General features: G+C 38.2%; 1 protein-coding gene across 4 annotated transcripts in view; it reads right to left on the bottom strand.

Moving 5' to 3' along the window:
• The window catches only part of GALNT1 (polypeptide N-acetylgalactosaminyltransferase 1), a 112,659-nt gene that overhangs the window by 43,643 nt on the left and 45,349 nt on the right, over positions 1-23,667 (bottom strand). For 2 of the 4 annotated variants that reach the window (XM_050307406.1, XM_050307397.1), the window contains exons 2-3: positions 18,765-18,939; positions 876-1,106 (exon numbers count right to left, since the gene is read on the bottom strand). In XM_050307406.1, coding sequence (XP_050163363.1) covers positions 876-1,014 — 139 coding nt within the window. In that variant the 5' untranslated portion in view covers positions 1,015-1,106; positions 18,765-18,939. Of the gene's footprint in view, positions 1-875; positions 1,107-18,742; positions 18,940-23,667 lie in introns of all 4 variants that reach the window. The other 2 variants (XM_050307424.1, XM_050307415.1) reach the window with 2 other exon arrangements.

The raw sequence follows: 23,667 nt of genomic DNA, 5'->3' as shown, positions 1-23,667 counted from the left end.
CATATGCTGAGACATTTCAGGGATGAGAAATCTCCCCACACCAATCCTTTCTCCCACATGATCAACTATGTTGACCTCCTTAAAACAAAGCTGGCAACATAAATAGAAACGTTTTCAAAAAAAAACCAAAAAAACAAACCCCCAAAAAAACCCCACAAAAAAACCAATGAAACCCCACACTCAGCTCATCTAACTGTTACTCAAAATCTAAGACAGCAATAACAAAACTGAAAGTTTATCTGAAGACCTTAAGCATGCAATAATAAAGCTGTCACTTAAAAAAAGCTGCATACATAAGCATGTTCTCATTTGTCACTTCTCCAACCAAGGTAATCATATTTATTTTCATAAACTTATTTTCATTACAATATTCATTGTCCCTTGTTGCTATAGTCATTGTTCAAATTTTTGCTTAGGTGGGGTTGGGGGACAGGGGATATTTTTTGGTTTAGTTGTTTGGTTGAGGTCTTTTTTGCAGGGGCAGGCAGTCAAGTAAGCTTGGTTGTTGGTTTAGTTTGTTTTACTACCAAGTCTAGTGAAGAAAATAGTGCCTTTGCTTCCTCACCAAGAGAAATCTAAAATATACTTCAGACTATATTAACATAGCTTACATTCTTGAACTTCTTGTTGCATAGTTTTATTATTTTTTTCATTTACATTAGTGCTTAAAATGCTATGTCTTACGCATTTAAGTCTGCATCACACATCTCAGGCAATGTGGTTATTCCCTTGTCATTCAAAGAAACATGGAACATTCTGCAACATCTAAATGCTGATGCAATGCTATATTGCTGGGGGAAAAAAATCCCAAATGTTTAAAAAGAGTGCAATTTTAAATGACCATAATTTAAAGAACACTCAGGCAGAAGACTTACCATCTCCAGCAGGCAGGCCTCGTTCTTTTTTCTCATCACATTTGTTGCATTCACTGAAGTACAGCAATAGAAACATATCCAGAAGGACCCAAACCAAAGAGGTGGCAAGGACCACCTTGCAATATGCAAATTTTTTCATGGCACTTTAAGTCAAATACAAAAAAATAAAAAAGTGTAAATAAAAATATCAACAGGTTGTTTTAATCCAGTTTGAGAGACCACGTTCTATATCTGGAAAAAAAAAAAAACAAACGAAAAGAAAGTCACCAAATTTACCTGAGAACAGATGCTAAAAGCAGAAATTTTAACTCCATTTCATAGTAGCAATTTAATCACCAAATGCTGTATGTAAGAAAATGAATGCTCTAGGCATTCCAGTGAGATTAAGAGAACACGGTCAATTAAAGCAGCATTACTCCAGTCCTTTACTATGTCAATATTCATTATCTGAAATGTTAAAATGAGTGATCAAAACAGTCCTCTCCTGTGCCACTGGAAAAGAAGGTAGGCACATCGAATGAAATTAGAACTCTCTGGATCCTCTGGAAATCAGAACAACCTAAACAAATGAAAAACAGGAACATCCTAGGAAGCAAGGTATCAATCTGTACTGTGTGAAGCCCATGGCTAATATTTCTCATGTTCCTCCCATGTAGTGCACACTGACTTTCTGGGCCCATACTAGGAGTACTAGCCTACAAAAGCCTCTATTTTACGTAGGGTCTAATGGCACATTACACATTTCTCACAAAGAAAACGCTTTGCTTTCAGCAAACCAAAAATAAACATCCCTCTTGACAAAGTTAAACAGTAGACAAGGTTAACAAAGTACCCATAAGCCACCATGATCACTTACTAGGTATTCAAAGCTAAAGGTAACAACTAGTAATTCTGAAACTTACAGTGACTTTAACAGCTTAATGCTTGATTAAAGAGCAAACCTTTATACGTTTTTCAACATGTATACATTAGAATTTTAGAATGCCAACCTTTGAAATTCTCTATTGCCCTACTCAATTACAAAGAAACTTTGTTAAGAAAACTTGCTTATTTCCATGACTGGTAATGCAGAATCAAGAAGTGCTGAGCCTGGTCACTTACACTGCAATATGCTTTTTAAATATTTATTTTTTAACTAACATTTTACTAACTAACTTTTTTTTTTTCCTGCCATTGCAGACATATTTCAATACAAGGTACTCCCAAAATGCTTCCCAGTGGGGAGAGCTTACCAGTTAAAATTAGAATTGCAGATATTCTTAATTTATAAAGAGAAAATAAGACTCTACTAATGCATACCAGAATTTTAAAAGGTACACGCACACAGTTTTCTGTACAGGCTTTCAGTGCAAACTGAAGAATTGATTGAAAAGGAGAACTTTAATCACAAGCCATTGTGCTGGTTTTGGCTGGGGTAGAGTTAATTTTCTTCACAGAACCTAGTAGGGGTCACGTTTTGGATTAGTGCTGGAAACAGCATTGGTAACACGGGGATGTTTTTGTCAGTGCTGAGCAGTTCTTACACAGAGTAGAGGCCTTTCTGCCTCTCACCCAACCCCACCAGCAAGGAGGCTGGGTGCGCACAAGGAGCTGCGAGGGGCCACAGCTGGGACAGCTGACCCTGGCTGGTCCAAGTGATATTCCATACCTTCATCACACTCATCATATAAAGCTAGGCGAAGAAAAAAGAACTGGGGGATGTTTGGAATGATGGCATTTGTCTTCCCTACCTATTGTTACACATGATTGGGCTCTGCTTTCCTGGGAGTGGCTGAACACCTGCCTACCCATGGGAGATAGTGAATGAATCCCCTTTCTTGTTTGTGTAGCTTTTGCTTTATCTCAATCCATGAATTTTCTCATTTTTATTCTTCCAATTCTTTCCCCCTTCCTACCAGGGTGGGAGGACAGTGAGCAAGTGGCTGTGTGGGGCTTGTTTGCCAGCTGGGGTTTAACCACATCAGCCATGACTATGCAAAAAACCTCACAAAAAAACCTGTATCATTTAAGACTGCCCTTCCTTTAGCATTTCACTGTCATAATTTGGCCCCTGCTTCCCCTCGGCCTTCTGAAGGGAAAATAAGATGACAACCCTCTTCTAAATACAGCTTATTTCTTCTTACTGGCAGCAGACACATCCATGCATCCATATGCACTGAATTAGCATAGGTTGGGATGGCATAGCAACATCGAAGCCTTCCAGTTGTACAGTGCTAGAAGGGTATATATCCCTCTGCTTCCTGCATAAGGGAACATCAAATGCCAAGAATGAATTTTGTTTGGGATCCCAGTTTGCATCTATATAATTTCAGTGTACCAGGATGGCTGTATGAAATTAAGAACTGCAAAAGTATCTATAATTAACAACTTAAGGATAAAATGGACAAAATTACCACAACAAAACATTAAGTGAGGTATGTTAAGAAAAAAATCCTAGGGCTTGTTTGTTTGGGTTTTTTGGTTGGTTTTTTTGGTGCCTTTTATTTTTTTTAAATAGACACGAGGATAGACCTGAATTCTGGATCTTGGGAGCTGCACTATAAAGTTCTGTAAAACTACCGGCAGCAGTAAAAGAAAAATAATTTGCTACAGACTACTAAGTAGAGAGCAAAAACCAAACCAACACTATGCCATTAAATAGTATCTGCTTTCTCATCTTGAGTACTGTGTGAACATCCAGTCTTGTCATTTCAAAAAGGATATAGAAGGATTAGAAGGAACAAGTGAGAAATGTGAAAGGATGAATACAACAGAGAACAGCTTCATTATAAGATGAAAGCAGCATTTTTACTGGCTGAAAAGATGTAACCTAAATCAAGTGGCAGGTCTGTGAAATCAAAAGCTTTACGGAGATGGTAAATCGAGATCAACTGTTGCCTTTCACTCCTCCGTCTTGTGTTGGCAGAAATCAAGTGACTTTAGCAGCAAGAGGTTAAAAAACCGAAAAGGAATGTGTTCCCTACAATGTGTAGTCACACAGGGGAAGTGCCTGCCACCACACACTGCCAGTGCTGCAAGTCTGTTCATCAGCTATTAAATACCAAGTCCTCACCCCTAATTCAGGCAGTCCCTGACTGTGAACCTCAAGTCACTGCATGCTAGGAGAGTACAGTGAGGAAGTATCCTTACAATTTCCCCTATTCTCTTCCCTAGATATGTGTATCAACCATTAGAAGAAACGAATACTGCATACAGACAAGATCTCTCTGACATAGTATGACTGCACTTAAACTCTCCATACAATAGTTTTCTTTTACTCCAAATCAGGACACTGTAGAAATGATATGGTAAAGAATCAAGTCATACCACTATCCTGCTTGTACTTAAGGAACAAAATGCTAATAAAACATAACATGTTTTGAAAGAAAACTATATCAATTCTTATAGTCTCAGAATTCTTGAAGTTCAGACTTGTGAGATATTAGGTTATAAAAGAAAGTGTACAACACACAGGAACACAGTGCTCAGGGATTTCAAATTAGCAAAACACAGGGAAAATCATAATCATAATCTAGACTTTCTGTCCATAAAAATACTAAATATATCACGTGTTTTGGAATGCATAGGCTGGTATATCTGCCTCTAACACAAGAAATTCCTTTGACAGTTCAGTGAAATGTCAAAGAGACACTTTGTGAACCCTGTGAATCTTCTGAGGATTCAGGGAAGTCATGAGGAGATGGTTATGCAGAAGTTCAGCACACTGTTTACCACTGATAAGGCTCTTCCCTCTACCTTCAGATGAAACCTTTCACTCCCTTGGGCAGTTTACCATCTCAAGATTTTTTTACCACTGACTTTATGACAGCAGTCCCCCTGTTTGCTCACCAGCCAAATTCAGACAGCACAATGGTGAAGCAGGGGGGCCCAGAAACTCGGATGAAACAAATGCTCTTAGCGTACCAGAACCTTGACCCAGAGGTCTGGGAAGAGGACTCCACCATCCTGGGCTTGGGTTATATGTTTGGGCTATATGCCTTCTTCTCCCTAGTGCTGAAGCAGTGGTGGTGGCCTCACCTACAGGACGGATGCTTTGCCCAAGGTGTTGCTTCTTCAGTGGAAGGGTCTACGTGACAAAGTGACCAGTGATGAACAGGAGACAGATGCATCTTCAAAGAGACCTTGCAGCACCACAAGTCTGAGTCCCATGATGCAAGAAAGAAGAGACAGCTAGGTATTGCACTCAATGGATAAGTGGATGGAGACTCCCAAGATGGGGAGCGAGTGAGAGACAAATCCAGGAAATTAGTGACGTGTGGCAACAGAAGGAAAGCCTGTGGATGTGCCTTTCCAGAACAGTTATACTGCTTGGGATGATGTTGAAAGACTGATGAATCGGCCTGAGTTTACCTTTTAGATAAGCACCCCTTGGCTATTCATTCAGGTATGAATCAATGACACTGCCAAGTGCCACACAAACCTGAGCATATGAGCAGGGACAGCAGAGGTGTGACAATAGAGTGTAGCAGGCATGGGATCCAGATACTGCTCCCTCAATTGCTCCAGTGGGGTGGCAAGCATGCACACAACCTGTCAACACCTGGCTGCACTGGTGGTCTCAAAGGCAGGCTTCTAAGACCACAGGACCTGCTTTGAGGAATGATGGCTGTTGGCCAGGAATTGCAAAGTGAGGCATGCAGCATCATGGAGAGGCTCTTGCTCTACTTCTGTGACACACACAAAGTGGAAGTACAGCTGCTTTGGAGAATTACAGAAACATTTCCTGAGCATGTGGAGAGGTTTTCAGATAATCCTGGACTCTAAGTTCAAAAGAAACTAAAGCAGCAACAAGAAAGGCACATTAACGATACTGGGAAAAAAAAAAAAAGAAAAAGACTGAGAATAATGCAGGTCCAGTGCTCAGCATAGAAACAGCCAAGATATTCAGTGCCTTTTTTGCCTCCTTTGTTATTAGGTGCAGAGTCCAGTGGCAGAGTCTGCAGGAGTTAAACTTCACATGCAGTACAGACAGACTGAGTCAAGGATCTCATAAGCCACTTGAACGTGTGCAATTCCATGGCACCAGATAGGTGGCATCTGAGTCTGCTGAAGGAGCAGGTTGACCTTACTGCAGGGTCATTCTCTATCATCTCTGAAAGGTCATGGTGATCCAGAGTTGCTTCAAGGTTAGGAAAAAAAGCTATCATCAGGAAGGAAAAGAAGAATCTGGAGAACCATCTGCTAGTCAGTCTCACTCCAGTCCCTGCAAAGATCATGGAAGAAATCATACATACAAAACCACAAAAAACCCAAACAAAATCAAACAAAAAAACCCAAGCAACAAAACAAAACAAATCCAACCCCAAACAGGTGGGGGTTGGTCTCTTCTCCCAGGCAACCAACAACAGGACAAGGGGACATGGGCTCAACCTCTGCCAGGGGAAGTTTAGGTTAGATGTTAGGAAGAAATTCTTTACAGAGAGGGTGATCAGGCATTGGAACGGCCTGCCCAGAGAGGTGGTGGATTCACCATCCCTGGAAGTTTTTAAAAAGAGATTGGACATGGCCCTTAGTGCCATGATATAGTAATTAGAGTTGGATCAGGGGTTGGACTTGATGATCTTGGAGGTCTTTTCCAACCCAATCTATTCTATGATTCTATGATAACACAAAAACTATACCCTACTTGAACAACTTGGCAGCTTGCTTTAAGAAGACAACTGGTTTGGTAAACAGGGTAAGAGTAGTGAATGCTGTTTACATAAACTTCAACAGGGACTGTGACAGTCTTCCAGAGGACCTTTTCAGACTCTAATGAAATTCAACCTGAAGAAGCGGCCTACCAACAAGGTGGACTGCTAGCTGGTCCACCAGGCGTTATGGGTTCGGACCACCAGTACGAAGTCCAGCTGACAGACAATCTCCAGTGGTAATGGTCTGTGGCCAAAACTGGAGGTGATACTGCTTAATGTCTTTACTGAGCACCCGGCAGATGGGACTGAATGCATGCTCAGCAAGGTTGCTGGTGACACTCAACTGAGGTGGAGCATGCAGACAATACCATTAAACAAGTATGCAGGAATGGCCCAGGGTGGCTGATTCAAGAGACGTCCAAGGGCAAGAAAAACAGACAGGTTGAAACCTCAAAAAGTCCAGTAAATGCAAGTACAAAGTCCTGCATGCAGCACAGAATAACCTTATTCCATGAAAGACCAAGTTGGATGGGACCTTGAGCACCCTGATCTAGCTGGTGGCATCCCTGCCTGTGGCAAGGGGACTGGAACTAGATGATCTTGACTTCCCTTCCAACCCAAACCATTCTGTGATTCTGTGATTATTATTCATATATCACAGAATCAACAACCAGATTGGAAAAGATCTCTGAGATCATAGAGTCCAACCTATGACCCAACACCATTCTGTCAACTAGACCATGGCTTTAAGTGCCACATCCAACCTCTTCTTAAATACCTCCAGGGACTATGAAACCACCACCTTCCCAGGCAGCCCATTCCAATGTCTGATCACTCTCTCTCTAAAAAATTTCTTTCTAATGTCTAACCTAAATCTCCACCGGTACAGCTTAAGACTGTACCCTCTTGTCCTACCTCTGGTTGCCTAGGAGAAGAGAGTAACAGCCACCTTGCTCCAACCTCCTCTTGGGTAGTTGTAGAGAATGATGAGGTCACCCCTGAGCCTCCTCTTCTCCAGGCTAAACAACCCCAGCTCCCTCATAAAGCCTCTCCTCATAAAGCCTGTGCTCCAGTCCCTTCACCAGGCTCATTGCCCTTCTTTGGACACTCTGCAGCACCTCAGTGTCCTTCCTAAACTGAGAGGCCCAGAAATGGACACAGTACTGAAGCTGGGTATTAGCATGCTAGAAAGCTGCTCTGCAGAAAGAAACCTTTGGAGCCTGATAGCAATTTTAACATGAATCAGCAGTGTGTTCTTGTGGCAAATAAAGTCGACTGCATTTATAAACAAGTCCAGTAACCACAGAAATAATCCCCAAATGCATAGGTTTAATAACTGTATTTACCTATTGAGCAATGTAATAAAATTGAAAATTTTTGCAAAACCAAGTATTTTTAATCCCTTTGAAATACTGGATAGTAGATGACAAAACTCTTACACCATGGAAGAAAAAGGAGTATTAAAAACACCTTGGAAAGGGTAAAAACAAAGGCTGTAATTTATCAAGAATAAAGTGAAAAGAGGAAAAATGTGTACGTTCAAGTCTTGTTACTTCTGAAGGTCAAGTGCATTTTTTTTTCACTCTGTGACAAAATCCATGATACATTTGACACTATAGGAAAAGGTCATCTTTAAAATTACTGCTCACATAAAGAGCATTGTTTCACTTTACCATCTCTTTTACAAACACAGTTGGCACAGGAAAGTGAGCTTACTCTTTTTTCAGTATGATACATAACTCTTCAGTCAATTTTTATCTTTGGATCAACTTCATCTTTGTTTATACAAGTGATCAGTCTTCAATATGACTTTGTAACAGACTTGACAAAGGACTTCATTGCCGTTATACAGTTAAATCAGGATTCTACACTGGATGCGTCACGTAGCCAGACAAAGCTGACGTAAACTTTGTTTTCTAGACTTTCAGATATGAATACACAGAAGCTGGCACAAAGTAAGGGCTCATCAAAATCCTGACACAACATTTACTATGTTTAAGCTATTAATATCAATTTAAACCAAATGGAAAATGATTAACCGAACAGCATCTAAGGAAAGATTGATGGCCTACACAAAATTGAATTTTCAGCTTCTCAGTCTACTTAGTAATGAGGGAGAAAAGACTGGCATACTCTAAGGTAAAATATTAGGCATATGTGCAGATTTTGGAGCACACTTGTAAAAAATGAAGCCAATGCAAATTGTCATGAGCAGCGTCTACAACTCCATATCTCTGAACTATCAATGGGACCAATCCAGTTGATTACACCCATATTTTAAAACAGAAGTGATGCCAACAATACAACTTTTGCTACTGTCCTGATGTGGTGTTTGATTTTTTTTTTTTTTACTGGCTGGTCCATTCTCTGTTAAATTGGTTTTAGTGCTTGTTTGCAGAGGGCTCATTACTATCAGATCATCAGTAAACAGGTCAGTTTGACAATAAATAAAGAACCACCTTTCAATGCTATAAAAGCAAATGTAAAAAAAAAAAAAAATTCAAAACGAAGATCAACCCATCACCTGTGGAAAATGTGTGTATTTGGCATCTTCTACACAGAAACACAACTGCATCCAGTAAATTTCAACAGGTAAAAAAATTACTGATGAGTTTGAGGGTGTCAGTACTCTACTGCTCAGAAGTTAATAAAAAAGAAGTACTTTTCATCTGGCTATGCTCATTTGATGGATTTTGAAAGGTTTTAGTTCGGTACAATTCAGCAAGTAAGTTCTGAAGAGGTGATGATAGAAAACATCATACTAGTCTGAGCACTATGAAAACAATGAATGAAATTCTATTCTTAGAAAAATCTGAGAAATGTAGGTCAGTAAAATCAATTTCTATTCTTCTTGCTCTGTGCAGGAAGACTATACTTTAAATTCATTAGAAGAGATTTTTTAATTAATAAATCAATTTTTTAATTGACATTTGAAAAAATATCAATTATGTTTCTAAAACTTGTAGGCCTTGGAACGAAGGAAGAACAAACACAGGAGTAGCTAACTACAGTTGAAAACCGAGGATGAACTTCATACACAAAGGTATAAGCTACTGGTTGGTAAACGCTTTCCTACAAATAAAAAGAATGCATTTTAGGCTTATAAAAGCAGAAGCTCTTGTGAGATTAAAATCTGTCTCATCACACAGGAAAACAATACCAAAACCAGAACAATAGGTATGCACTCCATCCACAATTTTGTCCAACTCTTTAAAACTGTATGGAACTCAGTCACTGTGTACTTAAACTTCTGATTCTCCCTGTCTAGAATCAGAAAATCATAGAATACTTTGAGTTGGAAGGGACTTCTTACCTAAATAGTTTTTTACTTAAACTCTAAATTTTTAAGATTAGTTCTAATTACTTCTACAGATAAACAGTAAAGAAATAACATTTCTAAACGGAATTAAAAGGTTTTTAAAACCATGTTATTTCAGTTAATGCAAGAAGTTAATTGAAAATACATTGGTATTTTGGTACCTATAGTTTTCAGAAACATCTTTACTATAATCATGAAACTTCTGAAAACAGTGTATCATTTTGCAAATCAGTGCTTAATGGTTTCTCAAATGAGATTGTAGGTATGCCAAAATCCCTCAAAAGATAATTTTTGAGAATGAAACAAAAACATTATTTGCACAATTCCTTAAATGAAAACCTTTGAACTCACTTAAATTACATTTTTCCCCAGCCATACTTGAAGTCAATAGTTTTTAGATTGACTTGAAGAAAGCCCTATCTTGCTTTGCAGGCAGAATGGCCTAGGTTTCAAAGAACCGGATGAATAATATTATGGTCAAATTCAATCCACAGATTTTGGATTTACATTCTTTTTACAACAATTTTTGCTATACAAGAAAAAGAATAAATTGATCCAGGAGGGAGGCGAATTGTTCCCTATCAGAATATCACTGTAAATATTACAAGAGCTCAAACAGATAGCTAAAATTTGGAAATTAAGAATGCAACAAAAGTACAAAGAATAATGCTGTCATATAAACAGCTGAGAGTCACTAGATGTCTATTTGATAACTTTAAAGTACCTCTCAAATGTCTGAGGAAACAATTTTATTTCTCTGTCTGCTCTCCAGGTTGAATGAAAATTATCTAAAAATAGACATCTCATTCAGGGATCTTTCATACATTTCCATTCTCTTAACTGCTCTGAAATTTAAAATATCCTCCTATTATGTCCAGTGAATAATCAGTATACATTACTTAATATTGCCAATCCTATAACAAAAAAACAACTATAAATCTATTTACAGTACTTCCTCAAATAATTGGAGTACATCATTAGTCCAAGTTAACTGCAACACATAACAAAATGAATAGACAGATATATAGAACCTTGAAGCAAAGAGCAGTAAGTGTTTGCATAGGCATTAAGTTATTACAGTATTACAGTACTGGCAGGGAAGTTCAAACCCCCGCTATTCAAATCTGTTCCATCTCATACTGAATGGCAGATATTGCCTCTCCTGACAGCTGCAGAATAGGCAATACTTTTAGAAAAGCAGATTTATAATCCGATAGACAGTTATTTTTTTCCTGAAACAACTGTAGTCTTAAATTGGGCAACTGACACCTCAGATGCTGACAGAGAGCAAACATTCCTCTTCAAAGCCATAGCTACTTCACATGTGCGCTCCAGGAGGGCTACTGAGTGTGCTTAACTAGGAGTAACAGCCAGTTAGAGAATACAGGAGGTATTTTCATCAGTGAGTATCACAGGCAGCATGAAGACAACAAGCAATTCATGAGGCAAAAGCTTTTGTTATTAACAGCAGAATGAGATGATTTAAACACCAAGCTCATAAACCCTTGACATGTAATAGTTAATGGGTGAAGATGCATCAGTAAGACCTATTTAAGCCTTCTGCTACCCTTCACAGCAGCCTAGAAGGCTGAGATCGAATTTTCTTTGCTTTTGTCTTTTTTGAAGGTTCACAGATGGCGACCCAGCACTAGCTTTTTCAGCACAGCAACACTCCTGACGATCAGCATCCCAGAGCTACAAACTGACTCCAGTCTTTAATAAATCCCTGAAGAGCTGTGCTCGTTGGTCTTTCAACCCCAAGACTACAAGACTTTTAGAGGAAAATCGAGGTCACATCAACACAGGTGTTCTAGGTGAGGACCTCCATTTCCTCAAGAAAAACAATTTTGTCATGTGAACTACAGACTGTTTAAGTTCACCATTACTCAGAAGAAGCAGTTTAAAACTAAGTAATTTTAGCTTCCCTATCAGATCTAAACAGTCTTTTAAAAAATAAAATGCTGAACTACCCAGAATTTATATTGTAGTGGAATGGTGTCACAGGAGTAGAAATTAGGCTATTAGTATCCTATTTGCTGTCTGCAAGAAAAAACTGTAAAGACCTCCACGTCTTAAATAGTCAGGCTTGTGACACGATGTAACACAGCATGAAGGCTTCTAGCCAAATGCAGCATCACTTGGCCTTATTAAAATATTCTAATTTCTAATAATTAAGAAGTCATATATTCCACAGACTATTTTAAATACCTTGGCAGGAGCCAAGTAGTAGCTGTAAGTAGAACAGACTAGCTGATAGGACTTCTTTTAAAGTTAAAATTCTCTCTGAAAAAAATTAAATTTAGTATTGTCAGCAATCTTGAAGAAATCATATGCACTAGATTAGACCATGTGAAAGTAAACCGTAGTAAGCTGTTTCATATTTTCAGTTTCATATTTCCTTTATAACGTTTCTGCATGGTCCAGAAAATCAAATTGACTTTCAAAATATTTTAAAAGTTCTACATTAAAATGTTCAACTCCAAATTCAGAATTTACCAGCTAAGACTGAACTAAAATGAATACTATCCTTATCAATAGGTCACTCTTCATACAGACATGTCAAATAATAGAATTTTCTGCAGAGGATACTTTCTTCAGTTTGCTCATTTCAACACTCAAAAATGTCAGGTAGCATTTGCTTTTGAAGTATTTTGAAGGAATAAGCAAATTCTTCTTGAAAACACTGACAAACATAGACAAAAGGGTTTCGAATTTATTCTCTATTCTGCTATTTAGGTAGAAGTTAGAAGAGAAGAAAACTAGAAACTGGTATCAGCATTGAAGAATTACAAATTTCAGGAAGAAATCTTTGACTACTTAAAGGTCAGGAGAATTCATCATCACTAAGCTAGTTACACAGTTTTCATAGACAAAGACCTAAGCAGACTCTGAACAATCAAGTGAATAAATCTTTATACAAGACATTCTCAACAACTTCCTCGTATGTTGCGAGAAATTGTGAAATCTTTCAAGCTAAGTCTCAAATGTTCTAAAATAACCAATCTCCATAAAGCTTCTGATTACTTTTTAAGTATGTATCAAAGCCAAAAGCTAGAGTGGAATAAAATTGTTCATTAATTCTTCAAACACTTTTAGAGATGGCAGAAAATTACATGGGCCAATAGTCAGCATTAAGGATGAATCACTAATAGGCAAGAATTTGAATCAAAGTAAAGCAGAGTCAGCTAATTAGAAAAAAATTATTACAGAGGAGACTTCTGGAAACACTGGGTAAACTGCAGTCAAAAGATTCAATCATGCTTATGTGATTAACTACAGAAACCTTCAATCCTGCAAACTTTCTACAATAAACTAAAAAATCTAAAGGGAAACTTGAGAAATAGCAAATAACTTTGAAAAACACATTTTCTCTGCCTTTGGTATCTGGAGAATACTCAAAATACTGTGTTTCAGAAGAAAAGCTTTGAAAAAAAACACAGGTAAAGAAAAATTTAAGTTTCATGCTGGGTGTTTATCCTAGAGAAGCTGACTTAATTCTGCCTAGAGTAACTGCAGAACTTGCTGACAAATCAAATACAGGCAGATATGGAGTTAAAAACTGCTGACAGCATAATGCATGTGACTAATTGTGAAGACTTAAAGAATTAGGAAATACAATTTGAAAAAATAAGGGCAACAATTATTTAACATATTGTGGGTTATTTAACCACAAGTAAAATGAGGAATGGTAAAGAATTCAAAGGTTTTGTTAGCAAGTTTTACTTCCCATCCCATGTCTTGGGAAACACCATAATTGTAATCAAAAGTAGCTCAGCAGCTTTGCAGGGCTAACCCCTTTTTGAAACAGAGAGAAAACATCAGATCTCCTTCCAAAAAAATGTATCATTAAAAAAAAGAAAAAAAATCAGAACATATGCTTGTTTCTCTTTCTCTAGAAAGAAAAGACTGATCAGATAGATATGGAGAAAAAAAGGAAAGCTAGCATCATCCCATTTTGTGATACATTCATGAAATTTTTGCAAGGTTTCTCAATAAGACTTGTGCTCCTTGGCTATATCCATATGCAAATATAAAGTCTACCTAGAAAGAAAAAGGCAGCATTTATACAGAAAGGTCATACAGTTTTTAAGCCTATATTCACACATAAGTCTGTTCGCACATCATAAAGCTGTCTGCTCAGCAGGTAACTTCTGCTGCTAACAACTGTTTTGTACTTAATTAACACGCACAGTTTTTCACTAAGGATAAAATTCTTCACATCCATCCTTCCCTTTCCTTTTTAGACTCACTTGTTTTAGATGTAGTTTTTCTTAATTCTGTCTTCCCAGGAACTGCTGACAATACAAGATTGGGAAATACCATCATTCTAAGTTCTTTGTTTTGATTGCTAATCCATGCAAATGTACAGATGGTATAAAAAGAACAACCATGAGATTTTCTTCAAGGACCCATAAACTTGTCCATGTAAAGTCTTTCTAAAGTAAGCAATATCCATATTTTGAGTTCTACTTTGAGTAGGTGAGAGAGAAGAAAAGAACTGTCAGATAAAAAGCTAAAAAAGGCAGAATAATAAAAGCAGAGTTCTGGAAATCCTTTACAACTCGGGATCATTTTGCAAGACTGGACAAAGAAAGAAGAAACTGAAAGGGAGAAGTTGCTAGAATAGTTGGTAAACAGACCAAGACAGCAATGGTTCTTCTTCAGCACTAGTGTCCTGGATATTTTCTTTGTCCCTATGGCATATTGGTCTTCAGCACTGGTACCGGTATTTCCACAGGAACAGACCTTAAACTCCAGAATTCAGACTTCAGGTGAGCTACAGAGGTTTATATGTTGAAGCACCTGTGATAACCTGACAGTACAAGAGAATTTTTACAGAGGTATCAGTACTGTCCATTTTCAACAAAGGGTTGATTCACATTTTGGGACGTTCTCACCACAGAGGTCTACCCTTCCTTTCTTTTTCACTGCATTTTTCCCTTTATTATTCAAACAAGCAAACCATCCTTAACTCTCAGATAGGCTGCAGCTATGACCAAGTCAGTTACATGCAAGCAGATGCACTCTCCTTCCCCATTGCTCTTACATCTACATTTCGTAGATTGTTGCCATACAAACAAAAAATGGTAACAGGTAAAGTAGGTACAGGATGGAAAAGTGATCTTCTGTTGCTGCTGGACTCAAGACCATAGAACAAAAGAAGGAGAAAGAAGCAGAAGTTAAGAATCCACCTATCTGAGAAATATAAACCAGCCCGTATGATTCAAAAAGCCTGGAACACACAGTATTCACCTATCCACAAAATGCCTTTCTGTAACTGTAAAAGTAGACAATTATAAATGATGGACCAGATTACAGAAATTTTAATTGACCACTATAAGGTATTAACTGGCAGAGTTAACAGGAAGAAAAAAGTTCTGCAAATAGGAGGATATAAATTTAAATAGGTTCTTCGGATAGCCCTATCAAGTCACTGTTACCACAGCATTTGTGCAGGATTGGATGTAAATTTTTGGTTTTCCAAAGGTTAAACAGAACCACTGAGCACTTTTCCCAACTTTCAACTTCCTCGAAAAACACAAAAATTGACATTCAAGTTCCCATTTTATCAAAAGCAGCAGTATGGAAAAGATAAGTTCTACAGAAAACAGCAATTATCTTTTGTTAACAGCTTCAAAAATCTTCACTTTTTAAGAATAAGAACAAACCTACCATGTTTTGAGTTCATTTGTGAAAAAAATGCTAGAAAACAAAACAAAAAAATCAGTAAAACTGCAAAATATTAGTTTTCACTTAGATCATGGAAATTATTAAACCAAAGTCCTTTTCAAAAGAAAATGCTGTGTTTTTCATTCTTCTGCAATAAATGCTTTTCAAATGCTACTGGATTTTATTTCTTAATACTGCAGAAGAAAAATGGCAGATTCACTCACATGTTAAATTTCAAGACTAAACTCTTACAGCCAGTGATTCCAAAAAAGGTTTTCCATCTGGCCTAACTTGTAAGTTTTCACCTTAGTATGAAAAAAGTTTGAAAAATTTAAATAAAATAGCCATGTCAAGATGTAGGAAATGCATCAGTAAGGTAAAAAAGCAAATAAAACTTAGAATTTGTTATTTGTTGTGCTGTGCATCAGTCCACAGAAATATGAAGAGTGTGATATGTAATTTGAGGCAGAAAGATTATTTCACGGAAGAGTTCACTTGCTTCCCCAGTTACCTATAAGAGACGGTAACAATTTTTCTGCATAGTTGCATAGAGAAAACAATCGGCAGAACATTAGGTATGGCAGGCATGTATCAGACTTCACTAAATTACTTAAGTTTCTTCAAATACGTAGTGCTTATTACTTCATCAATTGTTTTGCAGAAACTGTCAGGCACTTTGTGAAAAGCAGCTAGTGCATTTAATTTGACACATGACTTTCGAAGGTACAAAGCTTGTAGCAACTTAAGCTTTTTTACAATTCAAAATTAATTCATGACTAGAAGCCAAGAGAGAAACAGGTCACCATAAAAAGGTTAATCTGTCAGAAAACATTAAAAAAGGGAATATGACAGAACTGTTTTGCAAATTTAGCTATACATTAATTGAAAACCACAGAATTTGTGTAATACAATCACTAAAAAAAATTAAACTAAATCAGATCAGAGATCAGATACTTTTTAAAGACTCTTTGAAAATTCTGTGCTCTGAGACATTTAAAATTACTTTTCAGTACCCTTCCTGAAAGATTTTCAACTTTTCTGAAAATACTAGAATCTTGACAAGAAGAGAGAGCAGACATGTCTGAGAAGCCAGGCCACATGATCACACCATGGTTAAGGATTAATCAACACACTATTTCTGTGTAAGTAGCTGCTAATCCACCACGCTAGCCTTATGCTTTGCCAACAAAAATCTACAGAGCAATGAAGAAACTTAACTAGAGAACTGACACAACTGAAAAATAACCAAGAACAACTGTGTCTAGTCAGCCACATCAGTCTCTCAGCGCAGACCCAGACCAATCAGGTATTCCCCTCAGCAGCAGTTATTTCTACTCAAGTCTCTTATCTCACTAAACTTACCATTAGAGTCAACAACCACAGAAGAGGTGACTGGGCTACCACAAAAGTAGTATCACTGAAGCTACAGCTTGAGTAGTAAATCCAGAAGTAAAAAATTTGTTCTGTTTTTTTTCTCTAGATTTTTTTTTCTCAGTAGCTTCTACCACTGGGAAACAGTATTAGGCAGTAATTTGGGATATATTTTTCCCTCTCTGCTAAAGTGATGCTTGTTCAAACTGTACCTTTTAAGTAGTGAATTTAAGAGCACATGTTAGATCTTTTGAAGTTGACTGGAAAAGGACCCACTCAAATCTGAAACAGCCTTTTCTCATTTTACCGTGCTGAACCTGAACTTCAGAGTTGGACCCAAAAAGTTCTTCAGATCTCAGCCTGTGGAAACTAGTATATGAAAACTTCTAACAGGTTTCAGGAAAGAAAAAAAAAAAAACAAGATGACAAATAAGCACAAAATGTCAATACCAATGATACCAAGTGCAGGACACCAGTTGACACAATAAATACAACTGCACTGGTTAATCTTTTCTGCCAGAGGAAATGAACTTGTCATACTACATCTTTGCCAGTCTGTCCCATTAAACTTTGGTTCTCCATCTTCTTTCAATCAGTCTTAAAAAATGTGGGACATGCACACAGAGAGAATGCTTCAGAAGGACTCAGTTGTTAAATACCTCACTAGGCAGCCAGTGATTACACAGTAGTAGTTTAATAAATCATCTCTTATCTGACAAGGATGTTTTCAGGGAACTGTATTTACTATAGAAACACAGAAAATAAAACTCAGGCTTTCTTAGTTCATCTGGATGGAAAGTTGATCTGAATTCCAGCTCATTGGCCTAGATCATTCTTTTCAAGATATATGTAGAGGGTAAAGACAAATCTAGGAAAACTAAAAATGGGGTACTTTACCTACTTGGATATTGTACTTTCCACAACCATAGTAACAGTTAAATTAGGTGCACTAAGATCTAAAGGGATTCTTATAGATTGTTAAATAGCTCCAGACAACTGAACTGGTCCAACAGGACCCTGAAGGAACAGAACAATATGGAATTTCCATGTGGTGGATTGACCCAGGCTGAATGCCAGGTGCCCAAAGGTGCTCTATCACTCCCCTTCTCAGTTAGACAGGGGAGAGAAAATATAACAAAAGGCTCCTGGGTTGAGATAAAGGGAGGGAGAGATCACTCACCAGATGCCATCACAGGCAAAATAGACTCAATGAGGGGAAATCAGTTCCATTTATTACCAATCAAATCAGAGAACAATGAGAAATAAAACCAAATCTTAAGAACACCTTACCCTCTCACCCATCTCTTCTTCCTAGGCTCAACTTCACTCCCTATTTTTCTACCACCTCCTCCTCCCTCCAATAGCGCAGGTGGCCACGGAACGAGGTTTACAGCCAGTTCATCACACTCTGGCTCTGCCTCTTCTTCCTCCACATAAAAAGGATTCTTCACACTTCACCCCTGTTCGCATTGGAAACAGTCCTCCATAAATTTCTGCTACATTCTTCACTGGCATTGGTGTCTGCAGGGCTGTTTCCCTCACATATTCTCACTCCTCTCTTCAGCTGCAAGGTTTTTTTATCCTCTCTTCTTAGACACATATCCCAGAGATGCTACCACTGTAACTGATAGGCTCAGCCTTGGTCAGTGGCAGGTCCCTCTTGGACATGGCTGGCATTGGCTCCATTGGACACAGGAGTAGTTTTAGCAGCTTCTCACAAAATTCACCTCTGTAACTAATTTGCTACCAAAACCTTGCCACACAAACCCAATACAATCCAAGGACAAAGCAGTAGCAGCATACATGCAGTCGTTAAGTGCTCCCTTTGCCCTAAGGCACAAAGCAGACAGATCTGACCAAAGCATCAAAAATACCTGCAATATGTTCTGTACAAACCTCCTCTGAAGGTTTACAGCCATCTGGATGGTCCACTAGCACTGGTGGCAAAATCCCGATCCATTGCTGTAGAGCACCCGTGGCAGGAACCGTAGAGCAACAGACTGGTCTAGGCCATTCCGACACGGACATAGAAGCAAAAGAGGTCTTCCACCCACAGAGTCTTAAGGCTGTCCTAGAAGAAAAACAGAAATTCATGTAAGTTCCTACCTCAGTTCTGGTAGGGCTTGAGGTAGAAGGGGAGGAATGTTTCGCATTAAAGATTTCAAAATCCAAATTCCTGTGCAAGGGAGAAGGAGTCAAAGATTGTTTCTAAAAAGAGGCAGTGAACTGAGCTTGTGAGGAAAACAACATATGCAGGGTAGAGTGGAGAGGTGGAACAAGTCATCAACATTTTTTAGCCTTTCAGATGATATGATTTAAGTGGGAGGACTGCCTGTCCTCCCAAATAAGCAGTTATCTATTTTTGAGTTCTATATATGTCATCCTCTATCCAATCATGAACACTTAGCACAACAAACTATGAATTGTTCTCAATAAGGCTAGAAAACAGCCTCCTCAACAGCACACATTCACATGAGTAGTTCTCCAGATGATCATTCTTCTGGACTAAATTTTCCCACACATATTCAAGTTTATAGATATAGGGGGTTTTACATTCTTTCATCTCTCGCCCACAAGTTAAACATTAGCATTTATAATGACAGCTTTTGTTAAAAAAAAAAAAAAAAAGTGATATTATACTAACATAGACCTGATGCTTAGGAAGTAATGTTTTTTCACTTCTAAAAAAAAGAGTGACACCTTAAAAATGATGCCTGAGCCTTTCCAAGTCTTATTTGTTTAGCAATACTGAATGAATTCCTTCCTTTACCCAGTAAATACAGCAATGTCTGAAGGAAATTCTAAGCAGATGAAAAGTAAAGATTACATCATAACAGACAAGAGAGGAGGTTTGTTCAATTTTTAATGCAATTGTAATTTGTCAGCACTTAGGTAATATTTGCCATATATTACATGAGTTTATATCTTGTATCTGCCATATAATATATGAGCCTACTAAGTTATTCAAGTTTATTGCTCTACCTATTCAAACTCTTAGCTGTATGTGCCTGTCCAGATGAAAAATTATGTATAAGGGAGAAAAAAATAAGATGCTGACACTATGACAACATGACAGTATGGGGGAAGTACATGCAAAGGAAAGCTAAGATTGGCAGTGATAGAAAAGGTGTTTGTCAACTGCTTATTCTGAAACAAATTATTATGGCAGTACTAAAGCAGGTGAAGTAAGTATAGTACTTGGCAGTTTCCCATTTATTTGCATACCAAAGCAGAAAGGGAAAATGTCTCAACTCCTAATTTTGGTCTCCATTGGATAGATTACCAAAATACTGATAAAGTATACTGATAGAATAGGAATACTAAGCAGAAGTGGCTTAAAGTCTGATTTTTAGAAGAACTGGCTAAGGATCTCCCAGAAATGACACTAAATTTTACCAAATCTGAAAAAAACAGGGAAGTTTCAAAGGCCAGAAAAACATGATCCAAGACACACCAAGCAGGACACCTAACATAAATCATGTTTGTTTCCTTTCTGAACATGTTAATATAAGAGATGATGACATAATTTTGAAGAGACCCAATCTCCTTTATCACAGCAAATTAGTTGGTGTCTTCATGAAGGTTAAACACCAACTTCCATGATATATCTGACTAGACTCTTCACATTGCACTGCAATGTGAAGGCCAAGAAAGTCAGTGTTGCTTAAGTTAAATTAGCTTTTTGTGTATTTTCTTCACTAAAGCTCAGGTGCCTTACAGAGGCAGAGAACATGATCCATTTTTACAGACAGGAAAACTGTTACTGGCTAAGTGGCTGGCATCTGGAAGCAAATTTTCTTTTATCTTCTTGAGAGTTTTAACTGATGTATCTATCTATACATCTATCAGGTTAGATGAAGATGCTTGTATTAGTGATTTTGCTAATTCATATAGTTTTTCAAAGGAGCCTAAGATGGCAGGCTCTTTGTTCAGTGCTGTCCAGACACTGAATAGAAATAGCCCTTATAAAACACAAAACTAAAAAGCAAACATTGAGAGCAGGACACAGAGAACAGTCCATGTTGCTGTTAGTAAGCAAGGCACATCTACCAAGGGTAGATGTTTGCTTATTTGTAGTGAGCTTCCACACACTTAAAAGCTTGTGATCTCCCTTGATCTCTTCTTTGGGTCACAAAAATGCCAATTCAATCACTCCTTCTGTACATACCATGTTTTCTAAATCATCCGTCATTACCATTACACCCTGAGGCAAATTAACTGTGCCTACAGCTTTTTTGAAGTACAATGGCCAAAACTGACAAAAGTACTTGAATTCCACAACATAGAATGGAGCAAAAGGTTCAACTTCACATCCTCCAGATTATACCACCATTTAGTCATACCAATACATACACACACCTCTTCTTTGTGAACAATTCTGCATTGCTAACTCTCATTTTATAATCTGTGGTAGGAATGGGGTGGCAGGAACAACTGAACAGTTGTTCTCCATATTTTATTTTATTTTGACCTAAACATAAAGCATTTCACTTATTCATGTAAATCATATCCTGTTCTTTTAAGCTATCTTTCCAACATTTATGACTTTTCTGAATTCCCATCCCAGCTTTGTGTAACATCTTGTCTTCAGATTTCATAACCATATGCTAATTACCCAGTTCATGAACAAGAACAGTAAGCTGAAACAACTACACAAAACCCCATGCAATATGCTTTCCTTGCTGGAAGTGAACTACTGAAAAAACCTCTGGCTACTGTTAACCTAACCATTTTACGCACATCCTAAATATTTTTTTTTTTATCTGGGCCATCTTTCCTTAGCTTGCTGTGTAAGAGTATCATGTGTGGTTTTCTCCAGTCCACAAGCTTCCTGTTGCAGAGGATGTCACATTGGCTTGATGATGCATTTCTAATCTTCATAGAATCATTGAATGGTTTGGGATTGGAACCAGATGATCATTAAGTCCATTCCAATCCCCCTGCCATGGGCAGGGACACATTCCACTAGAACAGGTTGCTCAAAGCCCCATTCAACCTGGCCTCTAACACTTCCAGGGAGGGGCATCCACAGCTTCTCTGGGCAGCCTGCTCCAGTGACTCACCATCCACTCAGTAAAGAATTTCTTTCTTATATCTAATCTGTACCTGCCCCTTGTCCTATCACTATATGTCCCTGTAAAAAGTCCCTCTCCAGCTCTCCTGTGGGCCCTCCTTAGGTACTGGAAGTTCAGTGGTCTCCCTGTAGCCTTCTCTTCTCCAGCCTGAACAGCCCCAACTGCCTCAGCCTGTCTTCCACGGGAGAGGTACTCCAGCCCTCTGATCATCTTCGTGGTCCTCCTCTGAACTCACTGCAGCAGATGCACATGTTTCTTATGTTGGGGGCTCCAGAGCTGTTTGCAGCATGCCAGGTAGGGTCTCACAAGAGCAGAGTAGAGGGGGACAATCATCTCCCTGGACCTGCTGTTACTTTTGCTGCAGTCGAGGACACGGCTGGCTTTTTGGGCTGCAAGTGCACATTGCAGGTCACACTGAGCTTCTCATCAACCAACAAAACCATCCTCCACTCAGCCTATATTTGTACTCCAGGCTGATTCCTCACCCTTGGTTTATAGACAGGGCATGGCACTCTACGATATGCATTATCCCTTTGGTCAGTTCCGGCCAGTTGCCCTGGTCATGCTCCCTCCCAGCTTTTTGTGCACCCCCTCACTGCCAAGAGCATGAGGCACTAAAAATCCTTGACTTAGAGTAAGCACTACTCAGCAACAACTACAACATCAGTGTGTTATCAGTATTATTCTCATACTGAAACCAAAATACAGCTCTGCACCAGCTACTAGAAAGAAAATTAATTCTATCCCAGCTAAAACCTAAAAGTGAAGAAAAGCTTTTTTTGAAAATTGACTTTTCAGGAGAATCCAATATTCTGAGCTTTTATTTAAGCCTAAACAAATTTTAGCCAGTCACTCTAATATGTTGACCAGATTCAAAGCCATAATATTTGTAAAGTGCAAAATACAATTGTCTCATACTCAAGCAAGTGTCTATACTAAATAGTTTCAATACTTCCATTCCTATTATACAGAGAACTTTCTTCTGACACATTTAATAACAGCAGCAATCATCCAGAGGTCTCTCTGCACAGTATCCTTTCCTAACTGTAACACCCCACTTACCACTTTCACCTCTTCTTCAATATAATATGGATTGACTGCACGATTTTTCATTCACGCATTATCTTCCCAGCCTTTTCAATCAACTTCTGTTTATTCACTGACACTCCTACACACACACACAAAATCATGCAGCTGCCATAAATTATGGAGCCAACTCCATTGCGTCAACTTATTTTTCTACCACATCAGTACAGTGGTATGACCCTGCACATGGTCAGAAACATCAGCGCAAGAAACTGAACAGCAAATCATGAAAAGGAGAAAAAAATTTAGTAGCCTGCCATTAAACTCCACAGAAAACAGATCTGTAACACTGAGAAACCCACATCTTCTACCTGTTGTTCTTGAGGTAACCAACAATATTTAAAAAACCAGCACAAAACAACCACAGTTTTATTCCATAAGTCTCCATGGTTTTATCTTATACAGAAAGACAGCAAGGGGAAAAAACGAATTGAATTCTTAATGGAGACAATCCAAAGGCCTTTTTCCTGCATACAATTTGTCAGGAAAAAAAGATTCATAGGCATCCTTTATAACAGAATCAGCAAAACCATAAAGACACGTATGTGTTTAGCAGGTGTAAAGTACACACTGCTATGATACTATCTCCCAAAACTCAGAAATCTGACGTTGTCAGCTAACACTTACTTTGATCAGAC

The sequence above is a fragment of the Myiozetetes cayanensis genome, unplaced genomic scaffold, assembly GCF_022539395.1.
Source record: "Myiozetetes cayanensis isolate MyiCay16 unplaced genomic scaffold, myiCay2020 scf1, whole genome shotgun sequence".
Lineage (NCBI taxonomy): Eukaryota > Metazoa > Chordata > Aves > Passeriformes > Tyrannidae > Myiozetetes > Myiozetetes cayanensis.
This window is presented reverse-complemented; position numbering and strand designations above follow the sequence as displayed.